Source organism: Mesoplodon densirostris, chromosome 8 (genome assembly GCF_025265405.1).
Source record: "Mesoplodon densirostris isolate mMesDen1 chromosome 8, mMesDen1 primary haplotype, whole genome shotgun sequence".
NCBI lineage: Eukaryota > Metazoa > Chordata > Mammalia > Artiodactyla > Ziphiidae > Mesoplodon > Mesoplodon densirostris.
In genome coordinates, this window is record NC_082668.1 from 7,174,371 (window position 1) to 7,189,521 (window position 15,151).

The following is a 15,151-nucleotide window of genomic DNA, read 5'->3' on the forward strand; positions in this document are numbered from 1 at the left end:
GACAGTAGGGTTGCTGGGACTGGGGACAGTGGAGGTGCCGGGACTGGGGACAGTGGGGTTGCTGGGACTGGGGACAGTGGAGGTGCTGGGACTGGGGACAGTGGGGATGCTGAGACTGGGGACAGTGGGGATGCCGGGACTGGGGACAGTGGGGTTGCTGGGACTGGGGACAGTGGAGGTGCTGGGACGGGGGACAGTGGGGGTGCTGGGACTGGGGACAGTGGAGGTGCCGGGACTGGGGACAGTGGGGTTGCCGGGACTGGGGACAGTGGAGGTGCCGGGACTGGGGACAGTGGGGATGCCGAGACTGGGGACAGTGGGGATGCCGGGACTGGGGACAGTGGGGTTGCTGGGACTGGGGACAGTGGAGGTGCTGGGACGGGGGACAGTGGGGGTGCTGGGACTGGGGACAGTGGGGATGCTGGGACGGGGGACAGTGGAGGTGCTGGGACTGGGGACAGTGGGGATGCTGGGACTGCGGACAGTGGGGATGCCGGGACTGGGGACAGTGGGGTTGCTGGGACTGGGGACAGTGGAGGTGCTGGGACGGGGGACAGTGGGGGTGCTGGGACTGGGGACAGTGGGGATGCTGGGACGGGGGACAGTGGAGGTGCTGGGACTGGGGACAGTGGGGATGCTGGGACTGGGGACAGTGGAGGTGCTGGGACTGGGGACAGTGGGGATGCTGGGACTGCGGACAGTGGAGGTGCCAGGACTGGGGACAGTGGGGATGCTGAGACTGGGGACAGTAGGGTTGCTGGGACTGGGGATAGTGGAGGTGCTGGGACTGGGGACAGTGGGGTTGCTGGGACTGGGGACAGTGGAGGTGCCGGGACTGGGGACAGTGGGGATGCTGAGACTGGGGACAGTGGGGTTGCTGGGATGGGGGAGGTGCTGGGACTGGGGACAGTGGGGATACTGGGACGGGGGACAGTGGAGGTGCTATAACTGGGGACAGTGGAGGTGCTGGGACTGGGGACAGTGGAGGTGCTGGGACTGGGGACAGTGGGGTTGCTGGGACTGGGCTAGAAGGAGAGCATGGAGCAAAGGGCCCAGGTGAAAAGCTTATCCAGGCAAGGAGGAGGGCATCCCTTGCCCGAGACAGGAGGAAAGGTGTGTAGGAGGGGCAGTGGTCTAAAGCATGCATGGCCCTTGGCAGGAAGAGGTCAGTGAGGATCCGGTGCTGTGTGAAGCGGGAGATGATGGAGGAGCAGGGGTCAGGCTGAGTGAGGGGCTACACGTTTGTGGTGGCAACAGAAGAGAAGTTAAAGGGTGGACAAGCAGAGTTTTAAAAAAGGTTCTTAAAAATACTTTAGATGCGTATTGACCGTGATAGAATTGGCACTACAGTAACTGTGCCTGAAACCTGGGAGGTGGACTCCTACCTAGGTGGCCTCCCTATAACCATGCCCTGGGGGTTCACCCTCCCACAGTGAGTCTGGGTTTGGCCAGGTGACTTCCTTTGACCAACAGGACATTAGTAAATGTGAGGCAAGCAGAGACCTAAAAAGTACTTCCACATCCGGGACTGTCAGCTGGGAAGCCCAGGACCAGGAAGCAGCAGCCTGAACTAGCCTGCTGGATGATAAGCAAATATTAAGGTAGTTGTTACGCAGCAATAGATAACTGATACATGCTATTGATGTCACCACCATGAGACTCAAGCTCAAAGTTTACCCCCATTTCCTGAGCTCTGGACATTCATCCCCTTTTCTTTCCCAATTTCCTGCCCACTCACAACTCATTAGACCCTCCTCCAGCATTCCATGAAATACTGTGAGCAAAATTCCTTACCTCTTCAAACTTTCCCTTCATGTTTCAAACCTGGCCCTTCCTGGAAGTCACTGCAGCCTCCCAGGCGAGGCCTGGCTTTCCTCTCCCTCGCTAATGCACAGCCCAGACAGGGAGCAGCTGTGTCCTCCTAGCTCCTCCATGCCACTTGCAGACGAGTCTCCCTCCTTCCTTCTACAAACCTCCATGATAGGGTCGTTTTGAAAACAGGATTTAGGCTCAAAAAGCAGTAATGCCACAAGCCACCACTTTCTCCTGAATTTCTGCAGAGGGTGGCTGGAAGGCAGACTCGACTGCAGAATTGGCAGGACTCGTGGAGCTGCAGGACGAGGGACAGAGGCAGCGCTGAGAGAGGACCGGGGTGATGGCCGGTGGCAGGAAGGGTCACAGGCCTAGAGAGCGCGGGTGTGGATGGGGTATGAGGAGGGGCATACAAGTGAGGAGGCTGAGTGCAGAGGGTGGGATGGGGGCCTTTGTAGGTTTGGAAGCAGACAGTTCCTTGGCTGTGGGAGTGGGTTGCCTTTCCGTGCATCTAAAGGGGAGTGAAGTCCCTCCTGGGCACAGAGCTCAGAGGCCAGGGGACTGAAGGGTGCGCGCCTTAAACTAGCCCAGGGTAGCTGCTCTGGTCCCTTCTGGGCAGCAGAAGGCATGCACAAAAGAAAGGAATGGAAACCAGTTCAACTTTATAGGACCTGAATTGAACGTGGGGATTTGAGGGTCCCCACAGAGGGTGGGAGCCAGGAAGATGGCCACTGGGCAGCAGGAAAACCTCCACTCTGCGGGGGTGAGACGGGGCTGGATAACTTTTTTTTTTTTTTTGTGGGGGGCGGTACGCGGGCCTCTCACTGCTGTGGCCTCTCCCATTGCAGAGCACAGGCTCCGGACGTGCAGGCTCAGCAGCCATGGCTCACGGGCCCAGCCGCTCCGCGGCATGTGGGATCTTCCGGGACCGGGGCAAGAACCCGGTAGATAGATTGGAGTCCTTTAGTTTAGGGCAGTCAAACCCCTCAACTTGCCACTCACCGTAGGACTGACACACCACGTGCACCAGAGGGTAAGACTTCCAGAGGACTCGGTCACACCAGGAGGGCAAGTTGTACTTCATCTGCAAGTCAAAGTCAAAGCTTTGTAAAATGCATGCTACTTTAAAAGATACATAGTAAAAGAAGAGATCGAGGCATTGCATCTGTAATCCTGGATTCATCTGCTGCTGGTTTTTATAGGATTTCCCCAGAGGTGGCTTTAAACCCTTTCCTCCTGCCTTAAGTCCTGGCTCCATGGCCACGCCCCACACTTTCAGGTACCTGGACTCCTGTTTTAGAATGAGATGGATTCACCTGGCTGTGCTTCCTTACCCTCCTCACTATTTCAGAATCTCTTGTATTTTTACATTCTCTTACTTTTTTTTTCTGACTCAGATGAACCCCTCTACCTGTATATTCAACCCAGCCACTCACTTTAATAACACACTCCAGCTACCCCCCGCACCCATTCATCCACCTATATACTTACCATCCATCCACACACTCATTCACACATCCATCCATCCACTTACCTACCCGTCAACTCACACATCTATCCCTCATCTACGTGTCCATCCATCCATCCATCCATCCATCCATCCATCCACCCATCCACCCATCCATCCATGCATCCATGCATCCATCCATCCATCTATCCACTTACCCATCCACATATCCATCCACCCCTCCACATACTCATCTAATCTTTCAAACAACATGTACTGTGATGAGCCTTCTCCAAGCTACACTGTGAGCAAGATGCCCACTGGGTGTGACAGACAAGGCAAACTGGCAATGATAACAACCCTCCTTAAGGAATATCATTTTCCACTTAAGTTCTAGCTCTTTCTCCTCTGCCTACAAACATAGAAGTTCTCATCCTAAAAGAGTCTTCAATTACTTTTCTCTTTTCTTCTTTTTGCCAATTTCCTTTCAAGAATGTTCTATTTTCACTGCCTCTACTTTTGGACTTTCCATTTACTCTTTTTCTTTCTTTTTTTTTTTTTTTTTTTGTGGTATGCGGGCCTCTCACTGTTGGGGCCTCTCCCACCGCGGGGCACAGGCTCCGGACGCGTAGGCCCAGCGGCCACGGCTCACGAGCCCAGCCACTCCACGGCATGTGGGATCCTCCCGGACCGGGGCATGAACCCATGTCCCCTGCATCGGCAGGCGGACTCCCAACCACTGCGCCACCAGGGAGGCCCCCATTTACTCTTTTTTAACTTGAGGTACAACCTACATATAGTAAAAAGGAAGTGATCTATACTGTGTGGCTTGAGGATCTTTTACATTTGGATACGCCCATTTAACCACTACCCAGATCAAGATATAGAAAATGTCCATCATCCCAAAGGGTTCCCTCAGGCCCCTTCCTTGTTAATACTGCCTCTGAGAGGTAAACACTACTGGGGCTAATGTCTCCATTGATTAATTTTGCCAACTCTTGAACTTATACATGGACTTATTCAGTATATATTCTTTTGCATTTGGCTTCTTTCAACCTTCTTCACCCTGTTGCTTGTACAAGTTCTTTCGTTTTATTGTGTACTTGTATTCCATTGTATGTATACACCACATCAATCTGTTCTAATGTTGATGGAAATAGGGTTGTTCCCAGTTTTTGGACATTATAAACAAAGCTGCTATAAACACCCTTGTATCTGTTGTTGGGTGAGCAAGTGCACTACTTTCCCTCAGGTATACAACAAAGTGGAATTGCTGAATAGGGTAGGTGCATGTTTAGATTTCATAGATGCTGCCAAACTATTACTTGTTAACATGCAGTTCTCAGCATCGGCTGCTCTGGTGAATTACTGGTGGAGCTTTACAAAGACCCAGAAAGCAGGGCCCCACCCCTGGATCTGCTGCATCAGAACCTCTGGGGAGGAGGTCCAGGCATCTGTATTTCTGAAAAGCTTCACCAGTGATTCACCTGCACACTCTTGGTAAAGAGCCACCCTTACCCTCTTGCAGTCTGGATTTCACCTCCAAGACTCTATGTCAACTGTTCTTTTAGTGTCCACCCAATCCCTGAACCCAAGTCCAGCTGCTTGTGCAAGGTTCCAATGACCACACACCTTCTCCTTGACTCACATTCCATGCTGGTGACCACGGATCCTGGCAAGTCTCTCAGCCCCGGCTTCTGTGACGCTGTGAGCTGCCTGCTGGGTCCTCCCACCACCCCCACACACGGTTCTTCTGTCTCCTTTGTTGTCTCTGCTTCTTCCTCGCCTCTCTCAATGGAGATGACCCCCAAATCCGTCCACAGCTCTTCTATTTTCATTGTCCATGTACTCCTTGGCGACCTCACATACTCCCATGGATCTGACCATCTTCTCTGTGCAGACAACTCTCAAATCTACAACTCAGCCCTAGCATCAGTCTAGTGTTTTCAGCTGCCTTCTGGATGTTTTCTCTGGGATTTTCCAGTCATGTTATACAGTAAATCTGAAAACAAGCTCTATTTCCCGCCCCTGCCCCGAGCCAGCCCTGCCTTCTGATTTCACAGTTTCTATCAACGTCAATCAGATCTATCAACATATCCTGCTTTCCTCCTTTTCTTTTATTTTCATGGGCTCCCCCCACTGCTTCAGGCCCAGTTATTTCTCAGGTGGAGACTCCACACTGGCCTCCTCATTGGTCGCCTGCATCATCCTCATCCTTTACACTGACGCAGACCAGTCTTCTCTGGGCATCACTATGACACTGCTAGCCCCTCAGCAGAACTTGCAGTGGCTTCCTGAAACAGGTGTCCATCAAACAGGTGAAGACGCTTTGCCTGGCATCAAGGACCCCCCTCTCTGCCACCTCAGGCCCCAGTTTCTTTCTCCTCATATTCAAATCCAACGAGACCATCCCTTCACTGCCTCCAAATGTACCCCCAGGGACTTGTCCTGAGGGTGCCTTTAAACCAGACGAGCCCAGGCACACAGCAGCCAGTGGGCACCTCACAAGGTGTCCTGCCCTGGGTCTCAGCCTTGTCACGGCAGCAGTCCTGAGTCTGCTCTCCTCCTCTCAGTGTGTGTGTGTGTTTTCTCTAACTCCTGCTTTCTTCTGGCATCTCCCCAACTCTTGGCCTTTCTCTCCCACTTCCATCCAGTCTCCCATGTGCCCCTGAGTCCAGGTCATGCCCAGAATGCTCTCTATTTCCCTAGGTCTCTAGTGGCCCCAGGGAAGCTCATCACTGCAGCACCTCTAACCCCCAGGACCCGGCATGGGGCTGGCTCCCCTGGGTTGGGCCCCAGAAGGGGATGGATGCCAGAATTTCCTGCCTTGGCATCTGCTCCGGCAATTCTTTCTACCTGAAGTGGATCAGGCCCCCTCAGCCCTTGTCTTGTCGAAATCCAAGCACCCTTCAGGCACCGCAAGCGGCCCCTCTTCAAGAAGCCTTCCCTATCCTTCCCTGCCCTGATGGTCATTTCCCTCTGTGACCGCTCCTCACAGCATTGGGCACTGCATTATATTCTATCTCTGGTTGGTTCGTTGTGTATTTATCTTGTCTTGTCTTTCCTACTACAAACTCTCTGAGGGCAGACATCTGACTCATCTTTGATGTCCCATGACCTAGGACAGTGCCCAGACCATCATAGGTCATCGGTAAATATCTGTTGAACAAGAATGAAGGGATGCTTTATTACAGTTTCCGCAAACACTGTTCAGTGGAACACAAGTGGTCTCCTAAGATATTAATTGATATTTCATGACCAATTGAGTTTGGCACATGAATTTTCCCATAGAGAAAACCACATGCTCATAAACCTGTAAAGGCTCTGATAAGTCCTGCAGCAAAGAAGCTTGCGTCATAATGATTGACTTGGCAGATTAGCAAATATATTTGAGTACAGGACTTAAAAAAGAGACAAAATATACCAACAGCTCATATACAGCCTAATATCAAAAAAGCAAACAACCAAATCAAAAAATGAGCGGAAGACCTAAACAGACATCTCTCCAAAGAAGACATACAGATGGCCAACAGGTACATGAAAAGATGCTCAATATCACTAATTAGTGATATCACTAATTATTAGAGAAATGCAAATCAAAACTGCAATGAGGTATCTCCTCACACTGGTCAGAATGGCCATCATCATAAAGTCTACAAATAAATGCTGGAGAGGGTGTGGAGAAAAGGGAACCCTCTTGCACTGTTGGTGGGAATGTAAACTGATACAGCCACTGTGGAGAACAGTATGGAGGTTGCTTAAAGAACTAAAAGTAGAGTTGCCATATCATCCTGCAATCCCACTCCTGGGCAAATATCCAGAGAAAACTCTAATTCAAAAAGATACATGCATCCCAATGTTCCTAGCAGCACTATTTGCAATAGCCAAGACATGGAAGCAACCTAAGTGTCCATCAGCAGATGAATGGATAAAGAAGATGTGGCACACACACATACACACACACACACGCACGCACGCACACACACGCACACACACGGACAGAAGCGTCATGAGGCAACTGCTTGCAGTGTGCATGTCTGGTTGCCCAGCCTCTCCTTAGGGGAGGGTTTTGCTCTGTGACACGATCAACATATGATTTCTAGTTTTACTTCTTTTTTTGTTACCTAGTGGATGAGGGTGCTCTTCACTTCCCGTTCACCTTTATGGGAATGGACAAAAGAGGGATGAGGTGTGCAAGGGGAGTGGAGACGGAGGGCAAGGAAGAGGACTCACCCCTGTGGCTTTCTGCTTAGTGTAGGCGTATTTGTCCCGAGTCAGTCTTTCAAAACGGTAAGTGGGAGCGAATGTGATTTCTTCCTCCTCTGAAACCAGACAAAACCACGGTTTCAGTTTTGATTTCCCATGTTTCACGTCTGGCCAAGTTGCCCTCTTTTCCAGGCATAATCCTTCCCCCGGTGAGGATACTTGGGAAAAGGGGAGACAGAATGCTGGAGGGAGAGGGCCCGCGAGAGAAGGATGGCGGTTCTCACCGAAGTGCAAGAAGACCTTCTGCTCCTTTCTCTCCATGAGCAGCTGGTCATGGGACAGGAGGTCTGCGTACTGCTGCTGCTTGATCTTCTGGATGATGGTTTCTGCCTCCTGGAGCAAAGACACGGCCAAGCCACTGGTGAGACAACCCTTTCACCAACATGGTAAGAGGCACGTCGCCACCTTCCTGCCTGGCGCGCCAGGACCCGAGTCCCCGAAGCTGCACTAGACCCTGGTCCCAGGGACATTGGGCTGGTGCTTATTTACACTCAACCGTTTTATACGGACAACCCTGCAATCGTAGCGAAATATCAACTCAGTAACATGAGCTCCTGGCTATTCTAACTTTACAGAGGGATACTATTTTTGTGTACTGACTTCTAGCATCATTTTTATAAGGCTTCCCTAGATGGGTAGGTATGTCTCCCTTGCTGTCTGTTCTCTCTGTGAGAGAGCCTGTTGTAAAGCCATAAAAGGATCTGAAACCCCAGCCCCCGAAGCTATGGGCATTGGGCCTCCGTGATCCGGGCTCGGACTCCGAGAGTCGGTGTGATATCGGTGGGCTGTGCCCTCCTTGGAATCCAGCTGTCCTCTCTCCTGAGACTTCCGTTGCCTCCGCTCTGGCGAATGCACCTGGCCGACCTCCTGGGGAGTGATGGGTGGACGGCCCCTTAAACTGTGAAGGGTCAGGATCTGTGGGGCCGCTGTCCACGCCTCTCCCCTCTGCCTGCTCAGTCAGGAGGGAGAGAAGGGAAGTTCCCGAGGAGCATCCTGTCGGGGAGGGAGTGGCCGGGGAGGAGGAGGGGGGCACAGACGGGCCCTAAAAGTCGCTGTGGCAGCGGCCGAGGAGGCCGAGGGATGTGAGAGGGCTGGGAAAACATCTGGGAGGGGAGACCGAAGGCCCGGGTTCAATCCCAACTGTCAGAGGCCTGTAACCGACCCAAGGCCATTTTCTCAGGCCGCTGGTGCTCCAGGAGCCTCTCTCCCCTGTAAAATCAGGGCCGTTTCCGCCGTCCCCTCTCCCCTCACAGACAGCAGTGCCAACGTATTCCTGGTACACAAGGGGCGGACGGTTCTCCTCCCACGCCTGGCCTCCGCCCCGTCTGTCAGGAGCAACCGAGTCTCGCTCCAGGCGTGTCCAGGGGCCATGCCTGCCCACTCCCGTTTGCCCTCCCCGAGTGAACAAGGCCATCTGTGCCATGTGGCCCCTCTGACTGCTGCTCAATGGATGGGCATCCAACTTCAGGAATGCCTTCCTTAGGCTACCCGGTGACCCGTGGTTTGGGGAGAAAATGGAGCTGGTCTCTGCAGACTTGAGCCTTTCCTGGGGATCTGGGACTGGCAAGTCGAGGGGCCACTGCTGGTGAGCGAGAGGACCAGAGCGGCAGACAGGTGGTGAGGAGGGGTGGCCAGGACAGTTATGTGCCAAGTAGGCGTGAGCAGAGGCCAGCCGTAAAGAAAGGCAGCGGCTCTGTAATGGGACCAGTGTCGAGTCCTGGAGGAGTAGCTGCCTTGGCTCAGCTCGGTCGTGTGTCTCCCTGACCCCCGCCCTGAGCTAATGCAAGGGGCCTCTGTCCTGCGCATCCCCAGCCCCAGGAGGGCGGCCCCTCACCCAGGTGGGCAGCTCCACGCGGTAGTTGAGATCCCCGAGCCAGAAGAGGTGGGTGAAGCGGTGAGTGATGTTAAAGGAGCTCAGCTTCTTGTCTCCCAGAGCCAGAAACCGGAGAATGTTCATATAGTTTTGGTTTCGCCTAATTAAACAAAAAAGCAGCCAGCTTAGCACAGGGGCCTTGGTTCCTTACTGCCTGTGCCAGGAAGTCAGAGGGGACATGTCGGGGAGTGAGACTGAAATCTCCAGCCCTGTGGCAGCAAACCACGCTTATGCAGCCTCTGGGCTGAACAGGGAATGCAGGGCGGGGCCCCGGGAGCATCAGCTCCGCAGGGACTCGGAATCATCAGTCTTCTAGATGGCCGTCTGCATGGCTGGGCCACCAACAGGCAAAATGCGCTTTCATCTGTAAGGGCGCCCCAGATGAGGTTTTCCCTTGAGAAATGGAGTGGCGTCTGCTGGGTTAGTGACACGGGGAGATGTCTGTTCCATCCTTCAGGCAAGATTCAGCCACACGTGGATGTAGCTGTAGTTGCCTTTGATGAGAACACAGGCAAAGCCCTTAGAGGCCGACCGGACAGGGTTCCAGCTGAGGGCTGAGCTGTCCTTATGGTGTTTAGGGTTTGAGGTCTGTCTGGGCAAATAACCCCAATCCCTGCTCCTGGGGGGTGAGCTCCATTACCTGAGTTTCTTTTCGCTTCCGGAAGTCAGGTGGCTGTTGACAAACCCCAAGGAGGTTCCATTGAACATGAACGATACCCCCACGGCTCCCTTGTTCCCTAAACGGAGGGGGAGGAAGAAGTCAGAGCATCAAACGGGCAAAGCTGCCAAGTGGCGGGAAATCAAGGTGAAGCGACGTCATTCGTCAGGAGGGAGAGAGCCGCTGTGGGAAAGTGGAGGCCAAGGAAGAAAGCAGAACAGCTTTATCTGGGGTGGGAGATGGGACAGGTCATAGGGACTGGGGGGCGAGATTCCTCCAGGACAACAGGAAAATGGGATGAGCAGACAGCAACCTTGGGGTTCTCGGCAGGGCTGAGGGAGGAGGCCACTGGTGTTAACTCATCCTGGCATCTCCCTCTAAGAGGAGTGTGTGTGTGTTAGTTTCTCCACATGCCCAAGCAGGACCATTAAAAGGAACCAGAGGGCTTCCCTGGTGGCGCAGTGGTCGAGAGTCCGCCTGCCGATGCAGGGGACGCGGGTTTGTGCCCCGGTCTGGGAGGATCCCGCATGCCGTGGAGCGGCTGGGCCCGTGAGCCATGGCCGCTGAGCCTGCGCGTCCGGAGCCTGTGCTCCGCAGCGGGAGAGGCCACAGCAGTGAGAGGCCCGCGTACCGCAAAAAAAAAAAAAAAAAAAAAGGAACCAGAAACCTTGAGAAGGAGATTCAGAAGGAGGAGACCAGGGCTGGGGGGCAGGTGGCCTCCCACCAGCTAATTCCAGCTTCCTGGAGAGACCAAAACCCACACTGAGACCAGTGGTCCTCAGAGTTATGTTCCCCAGAACAGCATCAGCGCCACCTGGGAACTTGCTGGGAGTACACATCTCAGGCCCCTCCCTGGACCTGCTGAATCAGAGCTTCAGAAGTGGGAGCCAGTAATCCATGTCTAACAAGTCCTCTAGGACAGGGGTTAGGCAGACACTGACCCACTGCCAGCTGAGAATGGTTTTTATGTTTTTAAACAGTTGGGGAAAAAATCAAAAGAAGAACACTTTGTGACATTAAAATTGTATGAAATTCAAATTTCAGAGTCTATACATAACGTCTTATTGGAACACAGTTACGACCCTAGAGAGAGTCCAGTAATTATGACACAGACTGCATGAGCTGCAAAGCTTGAAATATTTACTCTCTGGCCTTTTGGAGGAAAAGTCTGCCAACCCTGCTCTAGGTGGTTCTGACAGATGACGAAGTCTGGGAACCTGCTCCGCCCATCACGGCATCTGTGGGCCGTACGTACTGAGCACTTGAGATGTACAGGTCCAGACTGAGATGTAAAAGTGTAAAAGACACATCGGAATTGTAAGCCTCGGTAAGAAAGACGGACTGTAAAATATCTAATAAATTTTTATATTGAATACCTATTGAAATGGTAATATTTTGAACGTATGAGGTTTGATAAGATATATTATTAAAATTGACTTCCCTTGTTTTCTTTTCCTTTTTTGAATTTGGTACTCAAAATTTAAAACCACCCAGGTGGCTGACATTCTGTCTGGGCTGGATAGCAAAAGGGCCCTGGAGATCACCCGGCTGTGCCCCTTGGGACTCAGGTGAGCCACAGCCCAGCCAGTGGCCGAGCCGAGCCGGGCCTCCTGCCCGCCCCCACCCCCCACGCCAACCCCCATCCTGCTGCCCCTGGCAGTGAGGCAGCCCTGCTCCCCTCCCCCAGGAGGCCCCTCCTCTCAGCTTTCTCCCCACCCTGCAGTGCGGCCTGGGTTTAAATCCCTGCCCACCACTTCCTTGTCACAGGGTCTTGGACAGGTTAGGGAACATCACTGTAGCCTCCAGAGCCCTGTCTGCGAACGGGGCTAATGACAGTCCCTGACCACACAGGGCGCCTGTATTAAGTAATAGTCGGAAAGCATTTAGCACACGGTCTTGCACAGGGTACAAGGTCTTAGTTCTCCTAGAGGTCTTAGATCTTCCGCCAGTCAGCCAGCATTCACTGAGCTCCTGCCCTGTGCTGACCATGGCTGGGAGCCATTCTTGGGGAGGTAAGGGGGGAGACCAGCCCCAGGAGACGGGGGAAGGGAGGCAGGGAGGGACTGGTACAGGGGAACTCCTCCACCTCCAAGCTGCCCTCCGACTGCCCAGGCCTCCTGCCTCCCTCTCTGGCCTTGTCCCATCACCCACTAGAGCTGAGCCCAGGGACCACGGGGCCTTGGCTTCGCTGTTCCCCCTGCGTGGAACACCCCTCCCACGAGGACCCTTCCTCTGCCCTCGGACTTGGGTCCCAATGCCCCCCTGTCCGAGAGGCCCCTGGACGCCGTCTCAGGTAGTACTTGGATCGGCTCTAGTCTCCGCCACACACGCTTTGCCGCCGCTCACTCCCAAAAGCGTGCCGCCGCCCGTCTGTCCGCGGGAGCAGGCCACCGTGTGCAGTGGTCAGGAGCCCAGGCCCAGCGCCCTGCTGGGGGGCTGGGGGCACACTCGGCTCCGTCCCAGGAACCAGGGCTGGGGCTGTGGCCGGGGGGAGGCCGGCCGAGGCGTGTTTCTGCCTTGCGTCGGGCGGTCGGAGCGCGTTGAGGGACGGGGAAGGGCTGGTGGGAGGGGGCGGGCAGCCCAGGCAGCCGGGGATCGAGGACCAGAGGAGGTTCCTGGGCAGCAGAGGGCGTGGGCTTCAGAGCAGGGCAGGTGCCGCAGGAAGGAAGGAGGGCAGGTGGGCGCGGACGCGGGCAGCTTGCGGTTTGTCAGCGGAAAGGCTGAGAGCGCTTTTCACGTTCAATTGCAGCAGTTATTCTATTTCCTCTTACCTCTGAGGCTCTGTCCTGTCCTTGACACCAGCCACCAGAAACCGCTGGCCTCGCCCTCAGCTCCACCCATGGCCCCCCATGTGGTTGCACTTGCCCTCAGGCACTCACCGTCACACACAGACTGACAGACTGACACACACAGACCGACGGACTCACACACACACACAGAGACTGACAGACTCACACAGACTGACAGACTCACACACACACAGTGACAGACACACAGACACACAGACACACACAGATTGACAGACTGACAGACTCACACATACACAGACTCATACACTCAGACTGACAGATTCACACACACACAGACTGACAGACACAGACTGACAGACTCACACACACACACAGACTCATACACACAGATTCACACACACACACAGACAGACTGACACACACAGACCGACGGACTCACACACACACAGACTGACAGACTGACTCACACACACACAGACTGACAGACACACACAGACTGACAGACTGACACACACAGACCGACGGACTCACACACACACACAGAGACTGACAGACTCACACAGACTGACAGACTCACACACACAGTGACAGACACACACACAGACACACACAGATTGACAGACTGACAGACTCACACACATACACAGACTCATACACACAGACTGACAGATTCACACACACACACAGACTGACAGACAGACACAGACTGACAGACTCACACACACACACAGACTCATACACACAGACTGACAGATTCACACACACACACAGACTGACAGACTCACACACACACACACACAGACTCATACACACAGACTGACAGATTCACACACACACACACAGACACAGACTGAAAGACTCATACACACAGACTGACAGATTCACACACACACACACACACACTGACAGACACACACAGATTCACACACACAGACTGAAAGACTGACAGACTCACACACACACATACATACACACACACACACACTCACATACTCTCTCTCACACACACACACTCACACTCACACTCACAGGCATGCAGCCCTCTGCTGTTTTCAGTTCTCTGAAGCACCATGACTGGTCCCCACAGGCTCACAGCTGATACCAAAGTTACCATCTCCAACCTGAGTCTGTCTAGATCTAGACCAGGGATCATACCCTACAGTCTGTGACCAAACTGAACCCATGACTTGTTCGTAAATACAGTTTTCTAGAACACGGCTGTGCTCATTCATGTTCCTGCTGTCTGTGGCTACTCTCGTGTGTCAGCAGCAGGGCTGAGGAGTTGCACGTGGACTGAAAAGCCTACAATACTCACTACCTGGCCTTTCACAGCATGTCTGTCAACCCCTGTCCTCGGTCCGTGACACTCAAGGTAGGGTCCGTGTGCTAGCAGTGCGGACACCACCTGGGAGCTCGTTGGAAACACAGAATGTCGGGCTCCTCCTGAGATGTACTGAGTCAGAACCCACGTTCTGCCAGATGCCCAGAAGCACTGGTGTAGACCCCGAGCACGTTTAGGCTGGGAGGACCACCCACCCCGGGTGGGATGGACACGCAAGCGTCGGCAGGAGCGAGCTTACATGGAACACAGCCCCCCTGCTCACCCAGCGTGTTGGCGATGCCCGTCTTCACGTTGTTGGTGCAGATGTGGCTGATCCTGTTCTCGTGCTCTGGCTTGGCCAGCACCGCTATGCGGATGTTCCAGAGGGTGTGGATGGCGACCTGGCAGGGAGGACAAGGCTGTGACCCGGGGCCAGACACAGTGCTTGACCCCAGAGCAAGAGATTCACACCCATCCCTCGCCCCAGGTGTGGGGCACCCTGTCTGTAGTCCCTACACTTTGGGGTACTCCAAAGGATGCCTCACAGATGAGACAAAGTGTCTTAAAGATGAGAGCCGGCACAGATGAGATTTCGATGAAGTAAAGATGACCTACAAGCTCAGGCAGGGAAGAGGGAGGACCCCAGTGATGAGCAATGCTCACGGACACCATTAATTTCTGGATACAGGTGCTCCTCTCTGGCCCTGGAAGCCAGGGGGAACCACTGAGCACATTCTTGCTTCTGAGATGCTCCTGATTTGCGCAGCCTACTGCCCCGGAGTCCCACCCAGGGCTGTGGCCACTGCTCACTGTTTTAAAAGTCATGCTGGTGATTTCTTGCAGGGAGTGTTTGAGTATCTCCAGCCACTCCTTCTCTCCCAGGGGGTCCTCCTGGGTGCCGATCACGTAAATGTCATGGGGGATGTAATCAGCAGAGTCATCCCGCGTCTTTCCCTGCCCCTTGGAGAGAAACCAGGACGTGATCTTCTTGGGAGGGGGGGCGTTACCTTCAACAGCAAAACCC

The 15,151-nt window shown here is 53.9% G+C and overlaps 1 protein-coding gene across 1 annotated transcript in view; it reads right to left on the reverse strand.

The window, feature by feature from the left end:
* The window catches only part of INPP5D (inositol polyphosphate-5-phosphatase D), a 134,934-nt gene that overhangs the window by 20,707 nt on the left and 99,076 nt on the right, over positions 1–15,151 (reverse strand). The window contains exons 12-18 of the mRNA XM_060106077.1: positions 14,938–15,134; positions 14,411–14,528; positions 10,039–10,135; positions 9,360–9,498; positions 7,750–7,858; positions 7,493–7,581; positions 2,815–2,896 (exon numbers count right to left, since the gene is read on the reverse strand). Of these exons, the coding sequence (XP_059962060.1) occupies positions 2,815–2,896; positions 7,493–7,581; positions 7,750–7,858; positions 9,360–9,498; positions 10,039–10,135; positions 14,411–14,528; positions 14,938–15,134 (831 nt within the window). The remainder of the gene's footprint in view (positions 1–2,814; positions 2,897–7,492; positions 7,582–7,749; positions 7,859–9,359; positions 9,499–10,038; positions 10,136–14,410; positions 14,529–14,937; positions 15,135–15,151) is intronic.